The 27,514-nt window shown below is 66.5% G+C and overlaps 14 protein-coding genes across 14 annotated transcripts; 8 read left to right on the top strand and 6 right to left on the bottom strand.

Moving 5' to 3' along the window:
- The first annotated feature begins 540 nt into the window (after window positions 1–540).
- On the top strand, window positions 541–3,162 carry V1510DRAFT_419607 (glutamate-cysteine ligase-domain-containing protein). The gene is made up of 4 exons (XM_066934324.1): window positions 541–608; window positions 750–1,024; window positions 1,056–1,128; window positions 1,160–3,162. The coding sequence occupies exons 2-4, from the start codon at window positions 1,014–1,016 to the stop codon at window positions 3,113–3,115; spliced, it is 2,040 nt and encodes a 679-aa protein (XP_066787904.1). The 5' UTR covers window positions 541–608; window positions 750–1,013; the 3' UTR covers window positions 3,116–3,162.
- On the bottom strand, window positions 3,137–4,084 carry V1510DRAFT_419605 (NADH-ubiquinone oxidoreductase B18 subunit-domain-containing protein). Its single transcript, XM_066934323.1, has 2 exons — window positions 3,865–4,084; window positions 3,137–3,384 (listed from the first exon to the last, which is right to left on the bottom strand). The coding sequence occupies exons 1-2, from the start codon at window positions 3,980–3,982 to the stop codon at window positions 3,167–3,169; spliced, it is 336 nt and encodes a 111-aa protein (XP_066787903.1). The 5' UTR covers window positions 3,983–4,084; the 3' UTR covers window positions 3,137–3,166.
- Window positions 4,085–4,724: 640 nt separating this feature from the next.
- On the top strand, window positions 4,725–5,413 carry V1510DRAFT_437402 (transcription regulator HTH, apses-type DNA-binding domain-containing protein; the record flags this gene model as incomplete). The annotated part of the gene is made up of 4 exons (XM_066935578.1): window positions 4,725–4,839; window positions 4,872–5,023; window positions 5,062–5,248; window positions 5,280–5,413. Coding segments are annotated over 4 exons (588 nt in total), but the record flags the coding sequence as incomplete, so codon positions are not given.
- A 718-nt stretch (window positions 5,414–6,131) lies between these two features.
- Window positions 6,132–7,127, top strand: V1510DRAFT_419599 (uncharacterized protein). Its single transcript, XM_066934322.1, has one exon. The coding sequence runs from the start codon at window positions 6,188–6,190 to the stop codon at window positions 6,932–6,934; it is 747 nt and encodes a 248-aa protein (XP_066787901.1). The 5' UTR covers window positions 6,132–6,187; the 3' UTR covers window positions 6,935–7,127.
- Window positions 7,128–8,706: 1,579 nt separating this feature from the next.
- V1510DRAFT_419598 (Transketolase, thiamine diphosphate binding domain-containing protein) lies at window positions 8,707–11,253 on the top strand. Its single transcript, XM_066934321.1, has 2 exons — window positions 8,707–8,802; window positions 9,143–11,253. The coding sequence occupies exons 1-2, from the start codon at window positions 8,749–8,751 to the stop codon at window positions 11,138–11,140; spliced, it is 2,052 nt and encodes a 683-aa protein (XP_066787900.1). The 5' UTR covers window positions 8,707–8,748; the 3' UTR covers window positions 11,141–11,253.
- A 312-nt stretch (window positions 11,254–11,565) lies between these two features.
- V1510DRAFT_419595 (uncharacterized protein) lies at window positions 11,566–14,604 on the top strand. Its single transcript, XM_066934320.1, has 3 exons — window positions 11,566–11,863; window positions 11,895–13,844; window positions 14,177–14,604. Exons 2-3 carry the CDS (start codon window positions 11,895–11,897, stop codon window positions 14,285–14,287), a joined length of 2,061 nt encoding a protein of 686 aa, XP_066787899.1. The 5' UTR covers window positions 11,566–11,863; the 3' UTR covers window positions 14,288–14,604.
- Window positions 14,224–15,354, bottom strand: V1510DRAFT_419593 (putative mitotic-spindle organizing protein 1). The gene is made up of 3 exons (XM_066934319.1): window positions 15,117–15,354; window positions 15,060–15,087; window positions 14,224–14,629 (listed from the first exon to the last, which is right to left on the bottom strand). The coding sequence occupies exons 1-3, from the start codon at window positions 15,288–15,290 to the stop codon at window positions 14,580–14,582; spliced, it is 252 nt and encodes an 83-aa protein (XP_066787898.1). The 5' UTR covers window positions 15,291–15,354; the 3' UTR covers window positions 14,224–14,579.
- On the top strand, window positions 15,196–16,660 carry V1510DRAFT_419590 (histone deacetylase). The gene has a single exon (XM_066934318.1). It carries the CDS (start codon window positions 15,390–15,392, stop codon window positions 16,608–16,610), a length of 1,221 nt encoding a protein of 406 aa, XP_066787897.1. The 5' UTR covers window positions 15,196–15,389; the 3' UTR covers window positions 16,611–16,660.
- On the bottom strand, window positions 16,611–17,866 carry V1510DRAFT_419589 (elongation factor 1-beta). Its single transcript, XM_066934317.1, has 3 exons — window positions 17,793–17,866; window positions 17,574–17,622; window positions 16,611–17,318 (listed from the first exon to the last, which is right to left on the bottom strand). The coding sequence occupies exons 1-3, from the start codon at window positions 17,821–17,823 to the stop codon at window positions 16,706–16,708; spliced, it is 693 nt and encodes a 230-aa protein (XP_066787896.1). The 5' UTR covers window positions 17,824–17,866; the 3' UTR covers window positions 16,611–16,705.
- Window positions 17,867–18,128: 262 nt separating this feature from the next.
- Window positions 18,129–19,774, bottom strand: V1510DRAFT_184934 (WD40-repeat-containing domain protein). The gene is made up of 6 exons (XM_066930436.1): window positions 19,250–19,774; window positions 19,123–19,214; window positions 19,018–19,086; window positions 18,740–18,984; window positions 18,623–18,704; window positions 18,129–18,589 (listed from the first exon to the last, which is right to left on the bottom strand). The coding sequence occupies exons 1-6, from the start codon at window positions 19,623–19,625 to the stop codon at window positions 18,434–18,436; spliced, it is 1,020 nt and encodes a 339-aa protein (XP_066787895.1). The 5' UTR covers window positions 19,626–19,774; the 3' UTR covers window positions 18,129–18,433.
- On the bottom strand, window positions 19,695–21,229 carry V1510DRAFT_419583 (60S ribosomal protein uL4). Its single transcript, XM_066934316.1, has 2 exons — window positions 20,933–21,229; window positions 19,695–20,768 (listed from the first exon to the last, which is right to left on the bottom strand). Exons 1-2 carry the CDS (start codon window positions 21,129–21,131, stop codon window positions 19,924–19,926), a joined length of 1,044 nt encoding a protein of 347 aa, XP_066787894.1. The 5' UTR covers window positions 21,132–21,229; the 3' UTR covers window positions 19,695–19,923.
- A 1,261-nt stretch (window positions 21,230–22,490) lies between these two features.
- On the top strand, window positions 22,491–23,603 carry V1510DRAFT_367626 (Anp1-domain-containing protein; the record flags this gene model as incomplete). Its single annotated transcript, XM_066931311.1, has 3 exons — window positions 22,491–23,274; window positions 23,307–23,403; window positions 23,438–23,603. The coding sequence occupies 3 exons, from the start codon at window positions 22,491–22,493 to the stop codon at window positions 23,601–23,603; spliced, it is 1,047 nt and encodes a 348-aa protein (XP_066787893.1).
- Window positions 23,604–23,871: 268 nt separating this feature from the next.
- V1510DRAFT_184793 (uncharacterized protein) lies at window positions 23,872–25,882 on the top strand. The gene is made up of 3 exons (XM_066930435.1): window positions 23,872–24,455; window positions 24,488–24,517; window positions 24,550–25,882. The coding sequence occupies exons 1-3, from the start codon at window positions 24,261–24,263 to the stop codon at window positions 25,759–25,761; spliced, it is 1,437 nt and encodes a 478-aa protein (XP_066787892.1). The 5' UTR covers window positions 23,872–24,260; the 3' UTR covers window positions 25,762–25,882.
- Window positions 25,883–26,422: 540 nt separating this feature from the next.
- V1510DRAFT_419572 (uncharacterized protein) lies at window positions 26,423–27,151 on the bottom strand. The gene has a single exon (XM_066934315.1). The coding sequence runs from the start codon at window positions 27,140–27,142 to the stop codon at window positions 26,489–26,491; it is 654 nt and encodes a 217-aa protein (XP_066787891.1). The 5' UTR covers window positions 27,143–27,151; the 3' UTR covers window positions 26,423–26,488.
- Between the last annotated feature and the right edge of the window lie 363 nt (window positions 27,152–27,514).

Genomic DNA, 27,514 nt, shown 5'->3' with positions numbered 1-27,514 from the left:
CGCCGCCGGAGGCTCGTGGGCACTGGCCGTGGCAACTGAGGTGTCTGTCGACGCGCGAGCCTCCGGCGGCGACTCCGTCGAGGGTAGCGCCCTGCGGGCAGACAGCTGGCCGTGCCACGTACCGCCACCTGCGCCACCGGGCGGTGCGCAGCTGTCCGGAGTCCTCCGGCCAGGACGAGGGCTGGAGAGTGCGCCGCACGGCGTGCGGCTCGAAGGCGGCGCCGCACGCCGCGCGGCTCAGCACCAGCCGCACGCCCTGCGGCGTCGGCAATACCTCCGGCGCTAGCCGTAGTCCCGCTGCTTGACCGTTCGCCGAGCGCCACACCGTTCCTTGCACAAGCGGGCTTTCTCCGCGCAGTCGGCTGGTCCGCGGCCCCACGCCGGGCCGTCCGCGGCCTCCGGCTGACGTCTCGCGCCGGGCATGTTGCCGGCGCGCTAGGAGCGGCCGCTACCGCGCTCTCCGGCTGCACGCTTACCTAAGGCTGCGGCCGGTGTCACGTGATATACCCACCGCTATCTTGCCAAACTTTGGTTCTCACTAAGCACCCCAGACAAATTTTTTGTCGAGCACACAACAGCAAGTCGCGCGGCATTGACCGGCAGAACAGGTGAGTGGCGGCGGCAGCAGCACGCGGGCGGCGGCGGCAGGCGGCCGGCGGCGCACGCGGGCCGCGCGCGGGCCGCGGCGGCCCGCAGTTCGCGGCGCCGCCGCGGCCGCGCGAACAAGGACGAGCACAACTAACGGCCAGTCGGACGAGCCAACGCAGCCTCGGGCACCAAGACCGGGCGTCGGCAGACAAGGCCGGCAGAGCACGCAAGCGCGGAACGAAGGCAGCAGGAGTGCAGCAAGCGGCAGCACGGCGCAGATCGAGGCGACCGTTGCCAGCACACATCGCGACAAGTCGCGACATCGGCAGCGCCAGAGCAGCTAGCGCAGGCTAGCCAAGCAGGCAGCCAGGGGCAGCTCGAGCAGAGCCGTATATAGGCCGGAGACACGCAGACAAGGCGGCAAGATGGGCCTGCTGTAGGTGGCCGGCTGAGCGCGCTGACCGCAGATCACTCGGAACACCGCTGCCGTGGAGCGAGGTGCGCAAGCACACGGACCACGTGCGGGAGCACGGCATCCAGGTACGTCGGCGGCGCGCGGGGCTGACGGCAGCAATTCCTGCACATCTGGCGCAACCACAAGGACCGGTGCGGCGACGCGCTGCTGTGGGGCGACGAGGTGGAGTACATGGTGGTGTCGTACGACGACCAGGGCAAGCGCGCGCTGCTGTCGCTGCGGCAGGCCGAGATCCTCAAGGCGCTGGAGGAGCACGAGACGGCGCAGCGGGCGGTCGAGGACGCGCAGAAGGTCAAGCCGTGCCAGCGCATGCCCACGTTCCACCCCGAGTACGGCCGGTACATGCTCGAGGCCACGCCGGGGGTGCCGTACACGGGCGCGCTCGAGGACCTGCTCTACGTCGAGAGCAACATGCGGCGGCGGCGGGCGATCGCCAAGGAGCACATGGCGCCCAGCGAGTACCCGGTCACGCTGGCGTCGTACCCCGTCCTGGGCGTGCCCGGCCAGTTCACCGAGCCGTTCTACCCGCCGACGGGCGCGGCCAGCCGGTCGCTGTTCCTGCCGGACGAGCTGATCAACCCGCACGCGCGGTTCCCGACGCTGACGGGCAACATCCGGTCGCGGCGGCAGAGCAAGGTGGCCATCAACGTGCCGATCTTCGTGGACGAGCGCACGCCGCGGCCGTTCCACGACCCGACCATCCCGCGCGACCGCGCGCTGTACCCCGAGGACGCCAACGCGCGCGACGGCGCGGCGCTGGACGACCACATCTACATGGACTCGATGGGCTTCGGCATGGGCTGCTGCTGCCTGCAGATCACGTTCCAGGCCGCGGGCATCGACGAGGCCCGCCGGCTGTACGACCAGCTGACGCCGCTGAGCCCGATCTTCCTGGCGCTGACGGCCGCGTCGCCCGCGTTCCGCGGCTACCTGGCCGACGTCGACTGCCGCTGGGACGTGATCGCGGGCTCGGTCGACGACCGCACGGCCGAGGAGCGCGGGCTCAAGCCGCTCGAGCACGACCGCTTCGTCATCCGCAAGTCGCGCTACGACTCGACCGACCTGTACCTGTCGCAGGCGCCCGAGATGCGCGACGAGTACAACGACACCGAGGTCGTCAAGGACCCGGCCATCCGCCAGACCCTGGTCGACGCCGGCGTGGACGGCCGGCTGGCCGACCACTACGCGCACCTGTTCATCCGCGACCCGATCGTCGTGTTCTCCGAGCTCATCGACCAGGACGACGCCACCTCGTCCGACCACTTTGAGAACATCCAGTCGACCAACTGGCAGACCATGCGCTTCAAGCCGCCGCCGCCGGGGACCGACATTGGCTGGCGCGTCGAGTTCCGGCCGATGGAGATCCAGATGACCGACTTTGAGAACGCGGCGTTCGCGGTCTTCATCGTGCTGCTGACCCGGGCCATCGTGTCCTTCGGCCTGAACTTCTACATCCCGATCTCGCGCGTGGAGGCCAACATGGCGGCCGCGCAGCGCCGCGACGCCGTGGGCACGCAGCAGTTCTACTTCCGCAAGGACGTGTTCTCGCACGCGGCGTGGGCGGCGGCGGCGCCGCCGCCGGCCGCGGCTGCCCCGAGCCCGGACGCCGCGTCCTCCGCGCCGTCCACGCCGCGGTCCGCGTCCTCCGTCGCGTCCGACGAGTCCCTCTCGTCGCTCGAGCCCGCGGTCGAGGACGAGTACGCGCTCTTCTCCATCGGCGAGCTCATCAACGGCAAGCACGACGCCGGCATCGACTTCCCCGGCCTCGCCGGCCTCGTCGAGGCCTACCTCGACCGCATGAACGTCGACATCGCCACGCGGTGCCAGCTCGGCAAGTACATCCAGCTCATCCGGCGCCGGGCCTCGGGCGAGCTCGACACGGCGGCCGCGTGGATCCGCAAGTTTGTGCGCGCCCACCCGGCCTACAAGTTCGACTCGGTCGTGTCCAACGAGATCAACTACGACCTCGTCAAGATGGTCGAGAACATCACCGAGGACCGCGAGTGGGACGGCGCGGCCGCGTCCATGCTGGGCGGTGTCAAGGACCTGTAGGCGCTTGTACATTACATGTCATACATCTGCCGAATGTTTATTCTCTATGTACTAGTTGGCCGCCTCGGCCGCCTTGGCGGCCTGGATGGCCTTTACCCGGTGCTTGAAGTCCAGGTACTCGCACTTTTCGTACTCGTGGCGCTCGTTCTCGCAGTTCCACGGCAGGTAGCTGCCCTCGATGCGGCACTTGTTGAGCTTGATCAGGAGGCCCGCGCACCGGTCGCGGTACGCCAGCGGGATCTTGGCCGCCTTCATCTCCTCGGCCGAGGCTGGGGGTCAGCAGCTGTGCGGCTGTGCGGCTGTGCGGCGGGAGGGGCGGATCGGGCGTTAGGGGGCGGGTCGCGGCGGGCGGCGGGTGCCACCGCGGTCGTGGGCCGCGCGGGTCGCGGTTGCACGGGTCGGCGGGTCGCCGCGACGCGGGTCGCCGCCGCCGGGTCGCCGTCGCACCGGCACCGCCACGACTCCGCGGCGGCCGTGGCGAGGCAGCGGCGCAGGCGGCGCGGCAGACTCGCCGTGCCGGTGCCGCGGTCCGTCCGATGCCGTGCGCGGGCCGTCGCACGCCGGCCACCGCGCCGCCGTCTGTCGCCGGAAGTGTCTGCCACGTCCTCGCGCCCCGTGCGCTCGCGCCGCCGTCGGTCGCGGCGTCGGCCGCCGTTGCGCGCCGCCTCGCTCGCCGCCGTCCTCCGCACGCAATCCCCGCCCGCCCACGCCGTCGTCGCGCCCGCACCCGGCCCGCGACTATCACTTACGCATAGGGGGCAATTCGTCTCCGCCGCTCATTGTTGTTCTATGGGTGGACTGACCGTGATGGTGAGAACTTTTGCTACTCCGGACCAGACCAGCGCAAAGCAAAAAAAGGTCGCCCATGATTGGAGCACCGTCGGCGCGGTCGGGCGTGCCGACGGCGTTGGGGTTGCAGGTGCGCACAGGCGCGACGGACGCGGCATAGACGCCCCGGCGCGCGGCTGGTGCGGCACAAGCGCGCAACGCCGACGTGCTTGTGCGGCCGGGCCATCACAACGCGCCGACACGGACCCGGCGGACCCGGTCTGCCGGGCGGGCGGACCGGGTCCGCACCGCCCGGCGCACTGGCACCGCACCGCCACACTCGGGCCGCCGCGGAGCCGCCGCCGGAGCCGGCCGCGGGCGGCCGCCGCACGGGCGCGGGGCCGCGGCGTGCGGCTGGTGTGGCGTTGTGGCGGTGCAGTGGCTTGTTCGGACCCGGTCCGGACTCGCGCCATGCGGCGCCTGCCGTGCGCGTCTTCCTAGACCGCTCGCCTTGTTTGAAAGCAACGACGAGACAAGAAAGCGGCCAAACATTCCACAGGCGATGGCAACACGCCTGCAATCCTCGCGCTGAACATCGGAATCCTCCATCCAGCGTCGCATCCTTCTGACACTCAGCTCGGGCGCCCGACACAGGCGATCGGGTCGCACAGAGTGGTTCGACGGCGTCGTTTAGCCTGGTTAGTTGTTTGCAGACGGGGTCGATATCGGCCGCGGCCGGGGCGCCTGCGCCCGCGGCCGCGGCGCGGCGCCTGCGCCGGGCTCAGACTGACCGCCAGGTGCCGACGCAGCCAGGAAACGCAGGAGCGAGCCCCCAGGCGCCAGCGCAGCGCGCGTGAGCCGGGCGCACCCGCCCAGACAAGCACCCGCACGGGCCCAGGCGGCCCCCCAGCGCCCAGCGCAGCCCAGGCGCGCACGCCGGGCGCACGACGCATCAGGTACGCGGGCGCGCGGCGCGTGCTGACGCCAGACCGGCGCAGATCGGCCACACACGGCCGCGAGCCCAGCACGGACGGACCGGTCGCAGTCCCGGCCGCGAGTTCGGCGGCAGTGCCGACAGCAGGCGGCGGCCCCAGCGCGATGGCCACCAACACGCAGATCTACAAGGCGACGTACTCGGGCGTAAGTGGCGCGGCAATTGCGCGGACGCTGACCGCCAGGTGCCCGTGTACGAGTTCATCTGCAAGAATGTCGCCGTGATGCGGCGGCGGTCGGACGCTTGGATGAACGCCACGCAGATCCTGAAGGTCGCCAACTTTGACAAGCCCCAGCGGACGCGCATTCTGGAGCGCGAGGTGCAGAAGGGCGTCCACGAGAAGATCCAGGGCGGCTACGGCAAGTACCAAGGTAGGTCCGGCGGCGACACGGCTGACGGCAGGCACCTGGGTCCCGCTCGACCGCGGCCGCGAGATCGCGCTGCAGTACAAGGTCGAGGACCAGCTGCGGCCGATCTTCGAGTACCACCCGACGTCGACGAGCCCGCCGCCGGCGCCGAAGCACATCACGGCGGCGTCGATCCGCGGCGGGCGCGGCGGCGGCGGCGTCGGCCGCGGCGGGCTGAAGTACAACACGCACGCCAAGCGCGCGGCCGCGGCCGCTGCGGCCGCCGGCGCGGCCGCGCTGTCCGCCGCCGGCCGCTACGGCCGCGGGCGCCCGCCCAAGGACCCGCTCGCGTACCGGCCGCCGGGCCGGCCGCGGATGTCGGGCGACGGCGACGATGACGACGACGACGACGACGACGACATGGACGACGACGACGACCTCGTCGACGAGGAGGCCGCCGCCGGGCTGCTCATGCGCTCCCGCCAGATGAACCAGCGCCAGCAGCAGCTCCAGTACCAGCAGCAGCTCCAGCAGCAGCAGCTCCAGCAGCCCATACAACCGCCCAAGCGGGGCCGGCCCCGCAAGCACCCGCTGCCGCCGCAGAGCGCGCCGCCGCCGCACGCGCAGTACATGTACGACGACGACAAGCGCGGCCCCGACGGCGTGCTGTACGACGACGACATGCGCTCCGGCGACTCGGGCTCGGTCTCGTCCACGTCCTCGCTCAGCGACGATGCGCTCTCGGACGACACGGACACTAACACCATCAGCGACCTGCAGATGAGCAACGGCAAGCGCAAGCGCAAGCACGCGCCCGTCGCGGTCGGCCACTCGCCGGGGTACCTGCACCCGCAGGACCCGTACGGGCACGCGCCGCAGTACGCGCCGCAGTACGCGCCGCAGTACGCGCCGCAGGCCTACGGCGCCGAGTACCAGCTGCCGCCCGGGCAGCCGCCGGCGCCGATGTACTACGCGCCCAACGGCCGGCCGGCGCCGGGCCCGATGCGCGGCCCCGCGCCGCCGTCCGCGGCCGTCTACCGGCCGCCGTACGCGCCCGGCGTCGGCAAGCCGCTCGGCGGGCAGGCGCACCTGATGCCGCAGCCGCACATCTCCGAGGCGGCCATCCACGCGACCCAGAAGGTCATCCCGGCCATGGCCGACCACCTCGAGAACCTGGCCATGGCCTACGACTCGGAGCTCAAAGACAAGGAGGCCGACCTCGAGCAGGCCCACCAGCTGCTCGAGAACATGCGCAAGGAGATCACGACGTGCGAGGACACGATCCGCGAGCTCTACGCCAGCGCCGGCGGCGAGCAGGAGCAGGCCCACGCCGTCAGCCAGGTGGCCGAGCTCGAGGCGCGCATGCAGGCCCGCGCCGAGGACCTCCGCCGGCTCGTCGAGAAGATGCAGGCGCGCGAGCTGGCCAAGCTCGTGCGCGAGCAGGAGCACAAGCTCGCCGCCGAGCCCGCCGACGGCCCCGACGACGTCGTTGCCCTTGCCCGCGAGCTCGACTCCCTGCAGGCCGACCGCCGGCGGCTCGTCGCCGACATTGTCGAGCTCTGGGCCGGCGCCGGCGTCGGCGAAAAGATCAACGACTACCGCCGGCTGCTCTCGCTAAGCTCGGGCCTCAAGGTCGAGGAGATCGACGACATGCTCGACGGCATCTCGCAGGCCCTCGTCGGCGACACCGACGTCGCCACCGTCGGCTGATCCGGCGGCCTTTTTGTGCGCGGCCGCCGGCCTCGGCCGATGATTTCAAAATTGTTTACCCGTGTACTATTATCATTGTCTCTACATCTGATTGGGCCCGTTGACTTGTTTGAATGACTTGGCAAGTATGTTGATGCTTTACGTGCTGTCTACATAGTTACATATATCTATATCACTGACTCACGTCAGCCGAGGAGCCAGCACCGGCGCGGGCCGGCCGCATGCGCGCGGGCCGGATAAGTGCTGGGCGGCTTCTGGAACCGGCTGGATGGGGAGAGCGGGGTCAGGGCCGATTGACCCGCGTTGCGGGGAACCGCGGGTACCTTTGGCGGCGCGGACGGCAGCGCGCCGCGCTGGGGGTTAGGGCGCGGGTGTTTTGCCGGGCGCTCGCGGTCCGCGCCGCACGGGCCGGGTCGCGGCCGGGTCGCGCCCCCGCGCGGGTAGGGCCGCCGCCACCGGGTCGGGCCAGCCACCGTGGCGCGCCGCCTGGGCGTCCCGCCGCCGCGCCCGCCGCGCCCAGGCCGCCGCAGCCGGCGCCGGCCGGCCGCGGCCGGCGCCCTGCGACCGCTCACAGGGGCGCGCCAGCCCGCGCCATTGGCCGGCCAATTGCGTCCGGGCAACGGTCGCGCCACGCGCCGCCGGCGCCGCTGGCGCCGCTGGCGCGGCCGGCGGCGCGGGCCGGCCATCGCACCGCTGACTGGCCTGCAGCGCGCTCGCAGCAGTCGTCGCGGCGCGCACGCTGGGGCCCGAGCTATCGCGGCTACCGGCGTTGGGGCTAGCACATCGGGCCCGGCGTCTAGCGTGGCGGGCCCACACCCGCCCGGCGTGCGGGTCTCGATCGTACCCACGCCGTCCGGGCCCACCGCGCCGCCGCACCAGCCGTGGCGCCCGCGCCGCCCAGCCGCGCGCACAGCCAATGGCCGCGCCCGCGCAGCCAGCCCGCGGCCCGCGGCGGGTCCGCCGGCTAGTGCCGCGTCGGCGCAGTCGGCGGGCGCACCGCCGCCGTGGCGGCGTGGCGCGCCCCGTGCCCGACCCGCGGCCGCCGCGGCCGCCATGGCCGCCGTCTGCGCGCCTGCGTGGCGATACAGTCACCGGACACAGTCACCGGACACGTCTGCGGTGTTTTGGTTCGGGACACCGTGGTCCTATCAAGCCGGCCCGCGCCCGCCAGGCCGACCCAACACAGCGTGGCCGCGCCACACCTGCCTGCGGCAGAAGGTACCCGCTACGCCTGCATCGGCCGCCCGTCCCCCGCCCGCGCGCCGCCTAACCCCGCCGTTGCCGGCCGCCGCGCCCTGGGCCGGCCGCGCTCGTCCGGCTCCGCGCGCCCGCGTGCCCGCGGCCCTGATCGTCGCGCACCGGCCGGCCGGTCGACGCTCGGCCGCGCCGGTCGTCGCCACGCCGAAACAAGGTTTGGGTCTTTGTTCCATCCACTTCGCGAAGATTATGTAACCCGTGCTGTCTATTTGTAATCTAGTCCATTCCGTGCACTAGCAGTGCCCGATTGAGCCGGGAATACGCACCCATACAGCCAGTATGGCTGCTGTCGGCCGGAGCGTCGGCTCGGGTACCATCTATGGATGCGACTAGAGGCCGGATCGGGATTATGTAAACGATTAGCTCAGCGGGTCGACAGGCGTCGTCGCCCCGTTTGCCCCCACGCCGCTCTGGCCGGCCTGCTTGATTGCTCCCTCTGGTTTACAAAGATTCCTCTGGCCTCCGTCCTTATAACAGACTTAATCCCTCGCCCATCGTTTCTTTTCTTCCTTCTCTATAATTGATTCGTTTCAATCTATTACCCCTCTACCTTCACAATGGCTTTTGACAAGGTCGACACGAGCTCCATCAACACGATCCGTCTTCTGGCTGTAAGTGACTGAATGTGGCGGTGCGGTGGGTCGATGCGGCGGCGCGGCGTAGCGCAGGCACATCGGCGCGGCTGGTGGCGACGGCGGCGACCGGCGACAGCAATTGGCGTGCGCGTGCGCCCAACCGGTGCCGTCGGCAGGCCCTTGCCCGCCAGGCGCGGCCGCCGCCGTGCGCGGCGGGCCGACGGCCTGGCAGGCGGCCGGCGTCGGTTTGTTGGGTGTCGCGGCTTGTGGTGGAACCTTAACGGTGTACCCAGCGAAAGTTTAACGGCGCGCGCCGCACCGGCTGCGGCTCAGTGCCCCCCCACGCGTGCACCCTGCGCAGTGCTAACTCGACTAGGTTGACGCGGTCAGCAAGGCCAACTCCGGCCACCCCGGTGCCCCCATGGGCCTGGCGCCGGTGTCGCACGTCCTGTTCAACAAGTTCATGACGTTCAACCCCAAGAACCCCAAGTTCATCAACCGTGACCGGTTCGTCCTCTCGAACGGCCACGGCTGCATGCTCCTGTACGCCCTGCTGCACCTGTACGGCTACGACCTGTCGCTGGATGACCTCAAGAGCTTCCGCCAGCTCGGCTCGAAGACCCCCGGTCACCCCGAGGCCACCGACACCCCCGGTGTCGAGGTCACCACCGGCCCGCTTGGCCAGGGTATTTGCAACGCCGTCGGTCTGGCCATGGGCGAGGCTCACTACGCTGCTCGCTTCAACAAGCCCGGCTTTGAGCTGTTCAACAACTTCACGTACGCCATCATGGGTGACGGCTGTGTCATGGAGGGTGTCTCGTCCGAGGCGTGCTCGACTGCCGGTCACCTGCAGCTCGGCAAGCTGATTGTCTTCTACGACGACAACCACATCTCGATCGACGGTGACACCGCGCAGGCGCTGACTGAGGACGTCCTCAAGCGCTACGAGGCCTACGGCTGGCACACCTCGTGGGTCAAGGACGGCGACAACGACCTTGAGGGTCTGGCCGCCGCCATCGAGGCCGCCAAGAAGGTCGAGGACAAGCCCTCGATCATCAAGGTCACCACGACCATCGGCTTCGGCTCGGTCCTGCAGGGCACCCACGGTGTCCACGGCAACCCCCTGAAGAAGGACGACGTTGCCCACGTCAAGAAGGCCTTTGGCTTCAACCCCGACGAGTCGTTTGTCGTCTCGCCCGAGGTCTACGAGCGCTGCGCCGAGGCTGCTGCCCGCGGTGCCGCCGCCGAGGCCGAGTGGGAGGCTCTGTACGCCAAGTACGCGACCGAGTTCCCCGAGCTCGCTGCGGACCTGAAGAACCGCATCGAGGGCAAGCTCCCCGAGGGCTGGGAGAAGTCGCTGCCGACCTACACGCCGGCCGACCCCGCCATTGCTTCGCGCAAGCTGTCGGAGACCGTCCTGAACAGCATCTGCGACGTTGTGCCCCAGCTGATTGGTGGCTCGGCTGACCTGACTGGCTCGAACTTCACCCGCTGGAAGACTGCCGAGGACTTCCAGCCCCCGTCCACCGGATTCGGCAGTTACGCTGGTCGTTACGTCCGCTACGGTGTCCGCGAGCACGGCATGGGCGCGCTCATGAACGGTCTGTCGGCCTACGGCGGTCTGATCCCGTTCGGCGGTACCTTCCTGAACTTCGTGTCGTACGCCGCCGGCTCGGTCCGTCTGTCGGCCCTGTCGCACCACCAGAACATCTGGGTTGCCACCCACGACTCGATCGGTCTCGGCGAGGACGGCCCGACCCACCAGCCTATCGAGACGCTGGCGCACTTCCGTGCCATGCCCAACATCATGGTCTGGCGTCCGGCCGACGGCAACGAGACCTCGGCGGCCTACTACAAGGCCCTGACCGAGACCCACACGCCGTCGATCCTCTGTCTGTCGCGCCAGAACCTGCCCCAGCTCGAGGGCTCGACGATCGAGAAGGCCTCCAAGGGCGGCTACGTCCTCAAGGAGGTCGAGGGCGCCGACCTGACCCTGGTCTCGACCGGCTCCGAGGTCGGCATCTGCGTCGACGCCGTCAAGCTGCTCGAGGCCAAGGGCCTCAAGGTCCGTGTCGTCTCGCTGCCCGACTGGCTCACGTTCGACAAGCAGCCGATGGACTACAAGCTGTCGGTTCTCCCCGACGGCCACCCCATCATGTCGGCTGAGGTCATGAACACCCTCGGCTGGGACCGCTACTCGCACGAGCAGTTCGGCATCAACCGGTTCGGTGCCTCGGGCCCTGCGCCCAAGGTCTACGAGAAGTTCGGCTTCACGCCCGCCGGCATTGCCGAGCGTGGTGAGAAGACCGTCGAGTTCTGGAAGGGCGTTGCTCTGCGCTCGCCGCTCAGAAAGGCGTTTGCCCAGATCCAGTAAGCGATCCGCCCAGCGGCTCCGGCCGAATTTATAAAAACACTTATAAATTAAAATGCGTTCAGTCTAGAATGTATATGCGCTATATTCAGTAATTAATTCTTTTGGCGACACTGCATAACTCACGCACGCTTGCGTACGTAGGCGCGCTGCTGTGACAGCACTAGGCCCGCCCAGCGCTGGTCCGACGTAGCCGAGATTGTGGCGGCTTGACGTGTGCGGCCTGTCACCGTCCGTTCGGCCGGCACGGCGGCCAGAGCCCGTGGGCAGCGGCACTCGCCGGCGGCCGCCACAGGCAATCACACCGTGTGACCAATCGTGGGCGCGCGCGGCGGGGGTCCGGAGAGGCTCCCCCGGGGCTGCCCAAGCGGGCAGTCATCGTCCCCAACGAAACGGCGGCCCGCGCGGATGGCGCCGCACCGCTCGCTTGGAACCCCAGCCGCCGTGCGTCTGCAGGCCCCTGCCGCGCTGCATCCGGCGCCGTCACGTGCGGTTATGTCAGCCCCGCATTGTCGGTGACTAAGGCGCCGTGCTATACAGGGTTAGGGCCCGCGCCGGGTACCATGCGCCTCGGATTCCCAGTTTGCCAGATACGACCCGACACGACGATCCCCGGCCGGCACCCCGATCTCCGCACGCCAGCCCGCAATCCTCGCGCACCGAGCAACCCCGACCGGAATCGATGAGCACATAGCGTCCGCACCGGCACACACACAGCCAGCAAAGGTGCGTCCGCCCGCCGCCGCGCTGACCGCAGATGGACCCTGACGGCTACGCAGACCTGCCGGCCGCGGACGCCGACGGCGCCGCGGCCGGGCCGAACGAGCAGCCGCCGATCTCCAAGCGCATTGCGTGCGTGATTTGCCGCCGCCGCAAGCTCAAGTGCGACGGGCAGCGCCCGTCGTGCTCGACCTGCGCCCGGCTCGACCACGAGTGCGTGTACGAGACCTCGCGCAAGAAATCGGGCCCCAAGCGCGGGTACATTCGCGAGCTCGAGGACCGCGTGGCGTTCCTCGAGACGCAGCTGGCCAACGCGCACAGCCCGGGCCACGGCCGCTCGGACAGCGAGTACTCGCTCGCGTCGCCGGAGCGGCCGGAGCGCCGGCTGGGCACGCGCGACCACGACCCCGACGTGGGCATCCGCGAGCTGGTCAGCCTGGGCAAGTTCGACACGATGCGCATCGGGCCGAACGCCAGCCTCTCGCCGGGCTCGCTGTACTCGCAGGCGACGCACGCGACGCGCGGGTCCAGCGCCGAGGCCAGCACGCCGCCGGAGCTGCCCGGCAACAAGCGCCGGCGCGAGGAGAACAACCCGCTGACGGGGGTGGCCTCGTTCACGAGCGTCAGCTCGGACGTCGACCGCCAGCTCAGCGGCAACTTCGCCAGCTTCAACGTGCACTCGGACCGGCCGTCGCTCGAGCTGATGGCGCTCGGCCTGGGCGAGTCGCTGCCGCCGCCGCAGATCGTGGCCGTGCTCGAGAACGTCTTCTTCCAGACGTTCAACTCGATGACGGGCCTGCTGCACGAGCGCCGGTACCGGTACCGGTGCACGCTGCCGCCGCAGGTGCAGCCGCCGATCTACCTGCGGTACGCCATGTGGACGATCTCGTCGTCGCTCGTGCCCGAGTTCGAGTCGCTCGTGTCGGCGTTCTACCTGCGCACGCGCAAGTACCTCGAGGACGTCACGCTCGAGTACGGCGGCGAGAAGAGCCAGACGGTCGAGTACGTGCAGGCGTACGTGCTGCTGGCGGCGTACGAGTACAAGGCCATGTACTTTGTGCGGGCGTGGCAGTCGGTGGGAATCGGCGCGCGCATGGCGCAGCTGATGCACCTCAACCGGCTCGACATCCCGGACCCGACGATCAAGCAGTGCGCGCAGCTGCCCGACAGCGACGTCGAGCGCGAGGAGCAGCGCCGGACGTTCTGGTCGCTCGTGGCCGTGGACCGCATCGCCAGCGTGGGCACCGGCTGGCCGCTGTCGATCGACGAGGAGGACATCGGCACGCACCTGCCGATCCCGGAGGCCGAGTTCGCGGCGGGCACGTTCTCGAGCCGGCCGGTCAGCCTGCGCGACGCGCTCAAGAGCAACCTGCTGTCGGGCGAGCGCGTGGCGACCTACGCCGGCTTCGCCGTGGCCATGGTCCTCTTTGGCCGCGTCCACAACCACCTCCACAAGCTCAACGACGTCGCGCCCACCGTCAACGGCGTCAACCAGGCCTTCATCGACCGGTACCACAAGCTCGAGAAGGAGATCGAGCGCATCCACACGCTGGCGCCCGAGGTCACCGCGGACCCGGCCAAGCCGCCGTCGCAGTACCTGTTCCTGCTGCACCTGTCGCTCAACGCGTGCTCGATCTGCCTCCAGCAGTCGACGATCTTCTACACGCGCAAGTCGGCCAAGTTCAAGCGCGACTACGTGGCGTCCAAGCAGCGGTCGATCGCGGCCGCGACCGAGGTCGTGCACATCGTGCGCGCGGCCGGCCAGTGCGGCATCCTGGTCTACCACATGATCGCCGTGTTCTCGTACTATCTGGCGGCGCGGTGCTTTGCCCAGAACGTGCGGCTGGCCCAGGCCTCGGGCTCGACCGACTACATGTCGCGCCGGCACTTTGACTTCCTCGTCGAGACGCTGCGCAAGCTGCTGCCGCGGATCACCATGATCCACAGCTTCATTGCCCAGCTGCAGATCGACGTCGGCGAGGACATCGGCGTGGCCGACTTCGACATGACCGGCATGCCCAACAACCGCCAGCGCACGGCCCCCCAGGTCGTGTCCGAGCACGACCGCTGGAGCGCCGAGAGCTCGCCGCAGGGCCAGCCGGACGCCATGCCGCCGCTGCACCCGCGGCAGTCGGCGACGAGCGTGGCCGACGAGCGCTCGCCGGACGTCCCGCTTGCCGGCGACCTCCACGAGACCGTGGCCGAGCTGTGGACGGCCCAGATCGACCATCTGTCGGACGCCACGCCGCGCTCCTCGGTCGGCCACTCGGTCTCGCCGCCGGCCGCGCCCCCGGACATGGCCAGCCTCGACGCGCTCATGGCGGGCCAGTACATGGACCCGCCCATGGAGCCGCGCATGCCGCCGAACCCGCACCGGTACTCGACCTCGTCTGTCGGCCTCGACCCGGCCGGCCTGGACATGGCCTTTGACAGCATGGGCGCCCAGTACGCGGCCATGCCGGCCGCGGACCTGGCCCCGCGCGACGACCTGCCCGACGACCCGGAGCTCATGGCCCCGAACATGACCTTTGACCAGCTCAAGAACATGATGCCCATGTACATGCTCCCGGGCGACCTCGACCAGCCCGACGACGACTCGGCCAACTTTGACATGCGCTCGCTCAACCCGCCGGTGCCGCGTACGTACTAGCGCACTGGCCTGTAAATACCTGTTTCTTGGTTATATTTTGATTTTGGCGTTGGATACGAGCGAAGGTGTATGTTATTGAATATAGGATATTGGAGTGCGCGACTGCCTGCGGCGGCTGCGTGCGCCGCACGGCGTGCGGCTCATGGCCGCGGTCGCACGAGCCGGCCGGTCGGAGCACGCTGAGCCGCACGGCGTGCGGCGTGCGCCCGCACGGACCCGACGGCGACTCAGTCGCGGGTCGGCGCCGCACGCGGTGCGGCATATAGCCGCAGGCCGTCAGGCTGCCGGCGCAGCCTCGGCCGGGTCACCGCCAGATCGTACGCGCGGCGCCGCGGTGGCCGCTGCCGGCCTGCAGAGCGCCGCCATACACATGTGAGCCGCACGCCGTGCGGCTTATAGCCGCCCGCCCGTCCAGCCCCCGGCACCGCCCTCGGCCGGCCCGCCGCCGGCGACCGCCCCCCGCCCTGCCCAACGCACCCCGGAGCCGACGCCGGGCCGCGTTGCGCAGCTGGGCCTACGGCAAAAACGCCGTCGGCCCTCCCATGGCCGCGCGGTCGCGCCGCAGCTCCTTGATCACGGTCTGGGTCAGCCAGTCCGGCACGCACGTACCGCCAGGGCCTCTGGGTTTGCTCCGTTCTCGCACAGCGACACGCACAGCGAGAGCGTGTTCTTGTCCAGACCCGTGTTGAGCAGCAGCGAGATTTCGTAGAGGATGTCAATCACCTCGCGGGCGGCGCTGGTCGACGCCGCCGACTGCGCCGAGGTCGGCCTCGCCACAGTCATCTGGATCTATCTGCGGGGCTGGTGCTGGGCTCGTGGTGAGGCAGGTAGGTGCAGGGCGTTGTTTATCTACCAAACAAGTCCAACGCGTCAAACAGCGGCATGACCACAGGAACCGCAACCGGCCGCCAGCGCCGCCGCGTCGGATACGCGGCCAGCGCGGCCTACACGGCGATCTGCTCGCGGCTGCCAGCCAACGTGGACCGCGCGGCGGTCGTGGATGGCCTGATCGAGGGACTCGGCCTGCCGGCGTTCTGCGACGACATCATCGCGCCCGCCATGGCCAAGAAACAGCAGCTGACCGTGTTCCACGACGCCGCGCTGGTCGACCGGCTGGTGGACGGCCCGGGCGTGGACGGACACGGCTGCCAGGGCGGTGGCGGCGACGGCGGCGACGAAACCGACGCCGATCCGGACGCGCCCAAAGAGACCGCCGACGAGCGGTTCGGGCTCGAGTACGACTGCCCGGCGTTCGACGGCATGTCGCAGTACGTCCGGGCAGTGGCCGGGACGACCATTGCGTGCGCACGGTACCTGGACGTGGGCGGCGGCGGCCGCGACCAGCGGGTGGCCATCAACTGGCACGGCGGCCGCCACCACGCGCGTCGAGCGCGCTGCGCCGGCTTCTGCTACGTCAACGACATCGTGCTCGGGATCCTGGAGCTGCGCAAGCACGCAGATCGGGTGCTCTACGTCGATTTCGATCTCCACCACGGCGACGGCGTCGACACGGCCTTTACGTATTCGCCCAACGTGCTCTGCCTGTCGGTCCACCGCTTCGACCGCGGGTTCTACCCGGGCACGGGCGGCCCCGGCGCGCGCGGGAAGGGCCGCGGGACGAACTACTCGGTCAATCTGCCGACACGGCAGGGCCTGGGCGACGAGTCGCTGGCGCAGCTGGTTGCCGACGTCGTGCTGCCGACGCTGGCCGACTTTGATCCGCAGGCGGTGGTCGTGCAGTGCGGCGCAGACGGCCTCGCGCGCGATCCCTGTCGGGAGTGGAACCTGAGCGTGCGCGGGCTCGGCGACGCTATCCTGCAGGTCGTCGACGCCGGCCGGCCGACGCTGTTGCTGGGCGGCGGCGGGTACCGGCACGACGACGTGGCGCGGTGCTACGCGTACGTGACCGCGCGCGTCGTCGGCCAGGGCGACGCCGCCGAGGGCTGGACGGCGGTGCCGGACTCGGTCGCCGGGGTCGACGCCTTCCGCGCCGACGGGTTCGAGTTCTGGACCGGCCACCGCAGCCGCATGGCCGACGACAACGCCGGCGACTATCTCGCCGGCCTCGTCCAGCGTGCCGCCGGCACGCGGCCAGCCTCGTAGTGGTGTACAATCCGTAGTAAGTTTATTCCTAGAAGTACATGAAAGACCAGCAACGCGAGCCCGGAAGCCCGGGCCCGCCCGTCGAGGCGAAAAGCTTACAACTTCTGCATGGCAGCGACGTCAGTCGACTGGACGTGGTCCTCGTCCTCCTCAATGGTGTTCTGGAGGTCCTCCATCGAGACCTTGTCGTCCTCGATGACACAGTTGATCTGCAGCTTCTTGATGCCGAAGCCGACAGCGATGAACTGGTGGCCACCCCACACGAGACCCTCCATCTCGATGCCCTTGACGTTGGCGAGCAGCTCGTCGAGGTCGGTCTCGTCGTCCCAAGGCTTGACCTCGAGGGTGACGATCGACTTGGCCGCGGGCTTGGGGCCCTTGGCAGCCTTCTTGGCCTGGTACTCGGCCAGACGCTGGGCCTTGAGCTTCTCGGCCTCGGCGTCCTCCTCCTCGTCGTCCGAGCCAAAGAGGTCGACGTCGTCGTCGTCCTCCTCCTCGGCGGCAGCCTCCTTGGGGGCGGCGGCGACGGGGGTCACCTCGGGGCCGTAGGTCGAGACATCGGCCGAGGCGTCGCCCTTCAGGGTCGCGAACTCAGCCTCGTACGAGGTGAGGGTCTTGTACCAGCGGGCGGCGTTGGCGTACTTCTTGGCGTCGGGGGCCGAGCCGACAGCCTTGTAGACGGCAACGTCGGCCTGCGAGGGCGCGTATCTAGCTTGTCAGCCTGTGCTCCGCCACTGGCGGCCGCATCGTGCGTGCAGATCAGAAAATGTGAATTGTTTGGATGTGTATTCATTCGAATGCGGGGTCTTAAGCCGCGATCATAAACACGGACCAAATTTTTTCATCATATGCGTGCCGACGACTGCGCGAGGGCAATTGCTTGCCCGCACACGCTGTCGACACGCCTGCACGCCCTGCCGCCGCCTGCGCCCTTGCGCCGTTGCTGGCGCCCACGTCACTTACCCGACAATGAAGGACTTGGCCGAGAGCCAGTCGTTCAGGGCAGCAAGGCCTGTCTGTCAGCCGCCGTTCACCGGACAAAGGACGACGCGCTGTGCCCGCTCGCGCGGCTGCCGCTCGGGGGACACGGATTGTGACGACATCCGTCACCCCCGTCGCCGCCGCGCGCAGCAGTCGCGTCCGCCGGGCTACAGCCCACGCCTGCCATTCACAGATACGTACCAGTAGCAGAGGTCAAATCACCGAATCCCATTGTGAATGTATGTGTGCACTGTGGTATAGTGAAGATGAAAGAAACTTGAGAGAAAAAATTTTTTATTAGGGCCACGACTATGATGCGCGGTTAAGCAACGACCAAACGGAACAAGTGTCCATGGACGTACGCACTTATGCAGTGGACTGCCCTAGGGGAACCAACTGGAACCTTTCCAAGCCGCACCTGGAGGCGTCCTGTCCAGCTAATGCCGGTAGAGGACCATGCGGCGCTCACGGCTGCGGCGCAGTCCCGCCGACGACGGTGCTGATGACACCAGGCCATGCATATGGCGGTGGGCGTCGACGGCGCGGCCGAGCCGCACACGACGCGGCGCGACCACGTGTTTGACGCGCCGCACAATGAGCCGCACGTGTCCTGGCCAGACAAACACTGCGCGCCGCACAAAGCAACCACGCACACGGCGCAGACACCGGCGCCGTGCATAGCCGGCAGCCGTCTCGGCCGCTGCTGGCGCGGCGGTGGCGTAGAGCTATTTATCTAATGTACAAGCCGAGTGGCGCTGCGGCGGTGCGCGGCGGTGCGCGGCGGTGCGCGGCGGTGCGCGGCGGTGCGCGGCGGTGCGCGGCGGTGCAGTCGAGCCGCACGTCTACCGCTTCTCGTCGGTGCTGCCCAAGATCTTGAGCCCGTTCGGGTCGCCCGCGTAGGCCAGCCAGTACTTGAGCGGGTGCCACTTGACGTCAGTCGCGTGGTACGGAAATTGGCGCGGCGCCTGAGCAACAAAGTCGCCGGTCTCGATATGGAGCTGCTGTCAGCTCCGTCGTCCGTACGCACTTACAATGTCGACGGGGTCGTCGCGCTCGTAGCACAGTGCCAGAAACGCACCGTCGAACGACCACGAGATCGCGCACGGCGGTTGCCTGCGGTCAGCAAAGCCGGCAGTCGCGCCACTTACGACACGCGCGAGTATGTGCGCACACAAATCCACTCCTGGATGTCCCATAGGCTGACCAGCGAGTCGTTGCTGCCGACGGCCAGATACCTGCCGCGTGGATCAAACTCGGCGCACAGAATGGCCGCCCGATGCGCCTGCAGCAGACAGACCGGCGACAGACTCGGCCAGTCCAGCACGTCAATATAGCCCGTGGTCAGGGTCAGCACGAGGACCTCGCCGCTGTTGGACCACATCGCTCGGGTGATCTTAGGGTCAGTCTGGGCCCAGCGGCCACCTACCGTCGCCGGCGACTCGTATTTGTTGACCACCGCATTCGTCGCCGTCTCGATGATAAACAGGCGGCCGGACTGCTGTCAGCATTCATCAACCGCACGCACACATACCGCGCCCACGACGGCTAGAAATTTGCCGTTCGGACTGTACGACAGGCCCAGGTTCTCGGTTCCGGTCCGGATCGTGCTCAAACACTGCTTGGCTACCCGTTAGCGCGCACACCACACACACACGTACTCCAGACGTTCCACAGACGGACAGTGCCGTCGGTTGAGCAGCTAGCCAGGATGTGCGCGTGCGTGGGATCCCACACAATGCACTCCACGGGCTTCTCGTGGTAACCCTTTAGCTCGGTGGAGAACCGCGCCTCGGTCCTCTCGGGATTCCAGATGCGGATCGACCGCTCAGCACTGGCACATGCTATCCGATTGCCCAGAAAGTTCCACGCGATCGAGCTGATGACGTTGACACGGTCGCGGTACTCGCGTACTCGCAGGGCCTTGAAGTACTTCTCTGACGCATCCCGCGAGATCGGATTGTGCGTGGGCACTGGAACGAGCGCGGACGCTTGGCTACCAGTTGCCGGCCTGCTGTCGACTTGCATGCTGGCCATGATGTGGCCGTGAGTCGTCGGCGTTTGGTCGTCGTCGTAGGACGGACGTCGATGAGGAAGACTATAGGGTGCCCCTGTCACGTGACATAAATGTGCGCCGCACACCACCTGCGGCTCACTGCGCCATCGCAGGTCTTCAGTTACTTGCCTACGCAGCCTCTCAGCCAGCCGAGCTCGCACTCCCAACGTTGTTAAGAAGACATTGACATTTAACTATCAATAAGAGTTACATTATAGACAAACATTTTTACGCTACAAACCACCCATGAAATTTTCTACCTTTTTTTGAGGTATAAAATTACTCAGCCTTCTGGCTGCCCAGCTTCTGGGCGGCAAAGGCCTTGGCGTAGGGGTTCAGGCGCAGCATAACCTGCTTGTTCTTCAGCGGGTTCTTCTTCTGGGTGATGGCACGCTTGGTGTACTTCTCGCCAGCAGCCTTGACAACGTTCTGGATCTCAGCCGAGTTGATGATGCGGGTAACATCCGACGACGAGACAATGTTGGTGGGCAGGGTGTAACCCGACTTGGCCGAAGCAGTCGACTCAGTACCCCAGATCGAGTCCAGGAGCGAGAAAGCAGTCTCGGTCCAGATGACGAAGCGGCCGAGGTGGCCACCAGGAGCCAGCTGCAGAACGCTCAGGTCCTTGACGTTGACGGTCTCGACACCAGGAATGTTGCGGAAAGCCTTGTAGACAGTCGAGTCCTCCTTGCCGTAGACGACCAGGGGACCGCGGCGCTGAGTGTAGCGGCGGCCGCGCATCTTGCCCTTGCCAGCACGGAGCTTCTTCGACTTGATGGCCTTGACAACGTCACGGTTGGCACCAATGGCCTTCAGGATGGCAACAGCCTCCTTGGTCTTGGTGATGGACTCGACGTCCGACGAGACAACGAGGGGAACCTCAGGGATGGTCTCAATCTTGTGGCCGCGAGCGAGAACCAGGGGAGCGACAGCCGAGGCAGCGATACCAGAAGCAGTAGCGAAACGCTTCTCCTTGAGGTTGATCTTCACGTGCCACTTGCGCCAGGTCTTGGTGGGAGCGAACATGCGACCGCCACGGCACATGTTGCCGAAGGCACCCTGGCCGGCACGGTGGGTACCACCGCCCGAAACACGGGGAATACGGGCAACAGCACGACCGGTACCTAAAGACGTTCGTTAGCACGCGTTCGAAATGGGATGACGGGTGGATGGATCTTGCAAAATTTTTCAAGCACTTGATTCCCCACGACGTCTTGGCTGGCGCCGTCGTTGTCGATTCCCGTACTTCCAACATTCTGCAAGATCCTGCCGTTTCGTTACAACTTACCCCACGACTCAGCCGAGGTCTGGTGGCCAGCCTTCTCCGAGACGGCGTAAGCCTGACGCTTGTTCTTGGCGACACCGGTGTAGACCGAGTGGACAATGTCCGCACGGATGGGCGCCGAGAAGACGGTCGGGAGGGCGATGGTGGTCTGAGTGACCTCTCCAGAGGTGGAGAAGACGGAGATCTGAGGTCTGGTCGACATTGTGTATGTAAAACTAAAGAACTGAAAAAAGATGAGAACGACAGACTTTTGTGGGAGCGATGTCGAGATGTAGATTTGCGATGGTGATTTTTTTGCCGTCGTTAGTGTGAACTGCCGCATCATTTCGCTAGTTATGCAATGAGGACGTTCAGCACCGCGCGCGCGACTGTGACTGTCAATTCTAGGGCTTAGCCCTACTCATAAATAAACCTAACCCTTGTCAGCACACGCATCGTCCGGCGTCAGCTGCCAGCTTGCTCGGCTGTGCGTGCTATGCGTATGCGGCTCGATGGGTCTGCAGGTGTGCAGCGCTCGCCGGCGGACTGGGTAGCATGCGTCCTGGGACAGCTCCGCCCGGGTCGGCTGTATATGGCCAGCGTCGGCGGCGCTGTCCGCCTCTGGCAGCGTCACGACGACGCGAAGAACCCCGGCGGCGGCAAGCCCCACTTCAAGGGAGCCCCGCATTTACCAGGCTACGGTCCTGCTGTCGTTTGTAGATGTAGGCTACCCTGGTCGAGCGTTGCGCCGCGTCACCACTGCTAGGATCGTCATCACGATTTCGCAAGGTGCACCAATATGCGATCTACACTGCACGACAGCCTAGAAGGCCACTGCACGGTTCTTCACCGACTGTAAGGCCCACAAGCGATGCCAGGGCGGTTGGAAGTGGATCAGCCAGCCAGATCAATGTCTGGCGTCGGTGTTATTTTTAACTGGATTAAACTTCAATTCTTTACAATGGTGGCCCTGGTGGACTTGCTCGAGTGGCCAGGAGACATAAATAAACCCAAATTTACGTAGGTTTGGGCCATTTACGTCACGCCATTAGACGTCTGAACCCACAAGCGTGAAGAAGTTAGAAGCATGCGGCTGGCTTGCTGACCCTCCAGCCATTTTTATTTTTAACGCGTTAGCCGGATGTTGAGTTGCTACATTATCATCACAGACTGCTAGTCGGCGACCAGCTCAGCGTGTGTGTGTAAGACCATCAGGTCCACGAGTGTCGAAAAGCCACCCGGTTGATTCTCTAGCGGAACATCTGAGGCGTCAAGGCGGTGTGTCGAGCGTCCCCAGTCCCACGAGAACGCTGTCGAATTAGGCGGCATAGAGAGAGCAGCGACCAGGCCAAGCACGGAACCGGCAACCACAGACCAGCCTCGGGAGCTGGTAAGGAAGGCACAGGCTTGAGCGTGCGATAATCTGGCCGAGGGTCGAGGGTGCGAATTGGACTGCAGTCTGTTGTTTGGCACCTCTCGCAGCCCGACAATTTCTGCAATCACGGACTCTTGACGAGTGCGCACATACCACCATCCCGACCGAGCGACTTCGGCCGGGCCACAGACCTCTCTGACCGCAACGATGGCCCCGTACAAGGCTAGACGCAACATCCGGACGCGGCCGACGACGATTTTCGGCGGTGCGCTGTTCTTTATCGGTGTTATTTTCTACCTGATAGTGCGGTCGTCGGATGGATCGGATGCAGTGCGTCCACCGCCGTCGGTCGGCGGCGCGAGCTCGATCAAGCGATACCAGATGAACACGCTGTCGGCGAGCTGGCGGTCGTTTGAAAATAAGGAGCATGTGCTGATCCTGACGCCCATGGCCCGGTTCTACGACCAGTACTGGAACAACCTCGTGCGCCTGAACTACCCGCACGAGCTCATCGAGCTGGGCTTCATTCTCCCTGACGGTCGCGAGGGCAACGCCGCGCTGGCCAAGCTCGAGGACGCCGTGAAGAAGCTGCAGACGGGCCCGAAGCGCAACCGCTTCGCCAAGGTCACGATCTTGCGCCAGGAGTTCCCGAGCCCGGTGACGCAGAACGAGCGCGACCGTCACGCGCTGAGCGCACAGAAGGAGCGCCGTTCGGCGATGGCCAAGGCGCGCAACTCGCTGCTCTTCACCACGATCAACGCGGCCACGAGCTGGGTGCTCTGGCTCGACTCGGACATTATCGAGACGCCCGAGACGCTCGTGCAGGACCTGGCCGCGCACAACAAGCCGATCATCGTGGCCAACTGCTACCAGCGGTACCGCGAGAACGGCCTGGACAAGATCCGGGCGTACGACTTCAACAGCTGGGTCGACAGCGACACGGCCCAGCAGATGAGCAAGGACATGGGCGAGGACGAGATCATCCTCGAGGGTAAGTCGCGCCGGGTGCCGTGCTGACCGCAGGCTATTCGGAGATGGCCACGTACCGCACGTTGATGGCGTACCAGTACATCGAGGGCAACGACGTCCACGAGGAGCTCGAGCTCGACGGCGTTGGAGGGTAGGTCGTCGCTTGCGCATGTCGCTGACCGCAGAACGGCCCTCATGGTCAAGGCTGACGTCCACCGTGACGGCATCATGTTCCCGTCGTTCCCGTTCTACCACCTGATCGAGACCGAGGGCTTCGCCAAGATGGCCAAGCGTCTCGGCTACCAGAGCTACGGTCTGCCCAACTATCTGGTGTACCACTACAATGAGTAAGCGCGCCGGCCGCGCGCGGCCGTCCCCCGTCCGCCCGCCGCCCGCAGGCTTGCCGGACACAAAACTGTTCACACACGAGAACCAGTCATGTACATGTAGCCATTTAGAAATCATGTCATTTTTTGTGCAATTCCTCACCAATCCGCATCAAATATGTAATGCTCTGCCAGCACATATCCAAGGACCTCTCTCCGCCGTTGTACCTCTGTTTTCTCTAGACTGTCATTTTGTTCTCACTACGCCTGATCTGTTGTCTGATTCCGCTCTCATGTCTATAATGTTCAAAAGCCTCCTTGTTGGTACAACGGGGGCCTGACGACGATAATATATTCATACGTCCACAATGTCACCCCACATCACCCGCCGTGCGGCGCGGCTGGGCCCTGACTCGCGGCCGTGCGTCGCTTGTGTACCCCTGCCCGTCGGTGTGGGCCGCCGGCCGCCGTCGGCTTCTGACAGGTCAGCTGAGCCGGTGTTCCTTGTTTGGGACTAAGCCCGCTTCGTTGGGACGCTGGCAGGGATCGCCGCCCAGCTGGGACAAAACAGCCGTGGTTTGTGCAGCGTGCTCGTTGTTCGGCTCGACAGCTCGGCCTTAATTGCTCGCCCGACAAGCTTCCGAGCCGAGCTGACCTACTGTCGGACCATGCATTGCTCGTCATGACGCTCAACAACCTTCTACAGGGCCCGCCGGTGGGCGGGACAAACGGTGTGGTCAAGACGGATAAGGTGCCTCGGATCGCGATCATCGGCGGAGGCATGGCCGGGACTCAGTGTGCACGGCACCTGCTCAAGACCGCCAAGTCGCGCGTGGACATCACCATCTACGAGGCGCGCGACCGTCTCGGCGGACGGGTACGTGGGCGCGCGGGACGTGCTGACGGCAGATCGATGCTACCGACCGGTTCGGCAAGCCGGTACGTGGACGCGTGCGCGGAGCTGACGGCAGGTCGACATGGGCCCGAACTGGCTGCACGGTGACAGCGAAGAAAACCCTATCCGCGCGCTGTTCGAATACCCCGGCGTGCGCGCGCACAATTTCGCGGACGACGGGCTGGTGATCGATCCGGACGGCGTGCGGCTGCCGGACGAGGACGCGGACGAGCTCGAGTCGCTCATGTGGGGCTACGTCGAGCAGGCTATCTACTACTCGGAGCAGTTCGCCAACCAGCTGTCGTGGACCTGGAGTCTTTACGACTTCGTGAGCATCATGGCGCGCGGCCGGTTCCCGGACGACACCCGCAAGGTCGAAAGGATCCTGATGTACCTTGAGGTTTTTGGGTTCTACATCGGCGAGGACGTGCGCCGCCAGAGCCTGCGCTTCAGCATGCTCGAGCGGCCGATGCCGGGCGAGACCCTGTTCGTGGCTAGCGGCTACAACAGCGTGTTTGACATTGTGCGGCGCGAAGTCGTCGGCATGGTCGACATCCGCTACAACACGCCCGTGCGGTCGATCCGGACGCAGCAGGAGCGGTCGATCATCACCGCTGACGGCTGCCCGAAGGAGATCTTTGACGCGGCCGTGGTGGCCGTGCCGCTGGGCGTGCTCAAGAACCAGGCGATCACGTTCCAGCCGCTGCTTCCGCATCGGATCGAGTGCGCCATCCGGTCGCTGGGCTACGGACGGCTCGAGAAAGTCTACATCAAGTTCCCGAAGGCGTTCTGGAAGTACCAGTACGTCGAGTTCCTGTCACCATCGTACGCGAGCCGCACAAACCCGAAGCGCTGGCCAATGACCGTGACCTCCCTGGCACACCTGCCGGAGCCCTACAGCCAGCCGGTGCTGCTGTGGTACTTGTTTGGCGAGCTCAGCGTGACCGTGCTGTCGCTGGCGTCCGACGAAGAGCGCATCGAGTTCTTCCGGCCGTACTTCGAGCGCATCCCCGGGTACAAGGCCAAGTACTTCCCGACCGACATCGTGGTGTCCAACTGGCTAAACGACGAGTGGGCCGGAAACGGGTCCTACACCAACTTCCCCATTGGCCTGATAGACGGCTTTGACGACCTGCAGGTCCTGCGCGACGGCGTCGAGCACCGCAAGCTCTGGCTGGCTGGTGAGCACTGTGGCAGCGACCTTGGTCTGGCCACTGTGGCCGGCGCGTACCAGTCGGGCACCAACGCGGCCGAGAAGGTGCTGGACTCACTGCAGCTCAAGCCGTGAGTCGCGTGTGACATGTGATCCGGTATCACTGCCAGACACAGCGCCGGCGCCGTGGTCCGGAGCGCCGTTCCATCGCAGCGGTCGGCCGTCGGCGGCCGACGGCCGGGCTGGTAGACTAGCGAGCCACGGCTCTGGGACGGCGCTGGACTCGTGTAACACACACAGGCGCGCTTGGTGGGGTTTCCGCGAGCCTCGCGTGACAGGCTTCCGGAACGCACCGAAGCGACGCCTCCGGCCGAGAGATGGCCGGACCGGGCAGTTCCGCCAGCGCCAGCGCCGCCGTTGGCGGCATGCAATGGCGGAAGTGGCAGTGGACGTACACCGCCCCAAGCTGGGTACAGTTAATCTGCAGCCCATCCTGGCCGCAGGCGCCAAGTTGGTGCTGCGGCCAGGTTATATATAGACAATGTATGCACGCCTGCCTAGCGGACTTGCCAAGTAGCCCAGACGCGTCCAGACGGTCGCCGCCAGGCGAGAGCACCGGCGGAGTTCCTGGTCCGTAGAGGCGGACGTCTAATCGGCGCGCGGCTGAGGTGCCAAGCGTTCAGCGATTGGGGCGGGCGTGGTGTGGCTACGGTGGCTGTGCGCTGGGCGCGACGTCATGCCATGGTAACCCCTGATAGCGCACTGGAGCTGATCCGCGCGATCCGGCTACAATTGATAGGTTTTGAAGATTTTTCCTAGATTACATCCGTTTCGCACGTAGCTAGCACGTCAGGCGATCCGCTTAGGCAAAGAGGCCAAGAGCGAAGCTGCCAGCGACGGCCAGGCCGGCGAAGAGCGCGAGCTCGGACTTGAGGCCGGCGGCAACAGCGTTGGCGGCCGAGGTCGAGGTCGAGGTCGAGGCCGACGAGGTCGACGAGCCAGTCGACGAGCCAGTAGACGAGGCGTGCGACGACGAAGCGTGCGACGACGAGGCGTGCGACGACGAGGCCGACGAGGCGTGCGACGAGGCCGACGAAGCGCCCGACGAAGCCGACGAGGCACCCGACGACGTAGCCGACGCCGACGAGGCACCCGACGAGGCAGCGCCCGACGAGGCGGCGGTCGACGAGCCCGAGGCGCCCGACGAGCCACCAGCGACGAAGGTCGAGGTGTTGATGGTCAGGCTGACACCGGCACCCGAGCAGAGCGACTCGGCGTACGCGATGGCCGCCGACCAGTCGCTCTCAGCGCACGACGACTGCACGCACGACTCGACGGCGTCGATGTACTGCTGCGAGTTGCAGAGGCACGAGATCTCGGCGGTCGAGCAGCCCGAGTTGGACAGCGAGCTCGACAGGCAGGAGCTGGCGCACGAGGGCACGTTCTGCGCAACCGCCTGGTTGATGAGCGCAGCGGCGACAATGGCGCCAGAGACCTTGTTGATAACGTTGACCATTTTGTATGAGTAAAGGTTAAGGATGAGGATCTACGGGGCGGCTGGCGGCCATATATAGACGCGGGCATTTGCTAGGACAACGAGTGACCTGGACGCGGTCGGCGAGCCATGCCGGTGCTCACGCTTATGGTCCCCTCAAAGCGATCAAGGAAGGTCCTGCACGTTTAGCCGGAAGGGGAGTAGAGTGTAATGCTTCGCCCAGATGGGCAGCACGGGTCATAAACTCTCACTGCACATGCGAGCCACGATCTGGCCTGTCTCGCCCAAAGTCCGGCTGTGTCCGCACCCGACAGTGCACTGTCCTCGCTTGCCGGCCATGGCATGCCACGACAATCTAATTTGAGCGTCTGGTTGTCGCCGCGTGGCGATCGA

Source organism: Dipodascopsis tothii (assembly GCF_038497935.1).
Source record: "Dipodascopsis tothii strain CBS 759.85 unplaced genomic scaffold V1510scaffold_23, whole genome shotgun sequence".
NCBI classification, from domain to species: Eukaryota; Fungi; Ascomycota; class Lipomycetes; order Lipomycetales; family Lipomycetaceae; genus Neoaidaea; species Neoaidaea tothii.
Note: the sequence above shows the minus strand (reverse complement) of the source record. Positions and strands in the feature narration are given on the sequence as shown.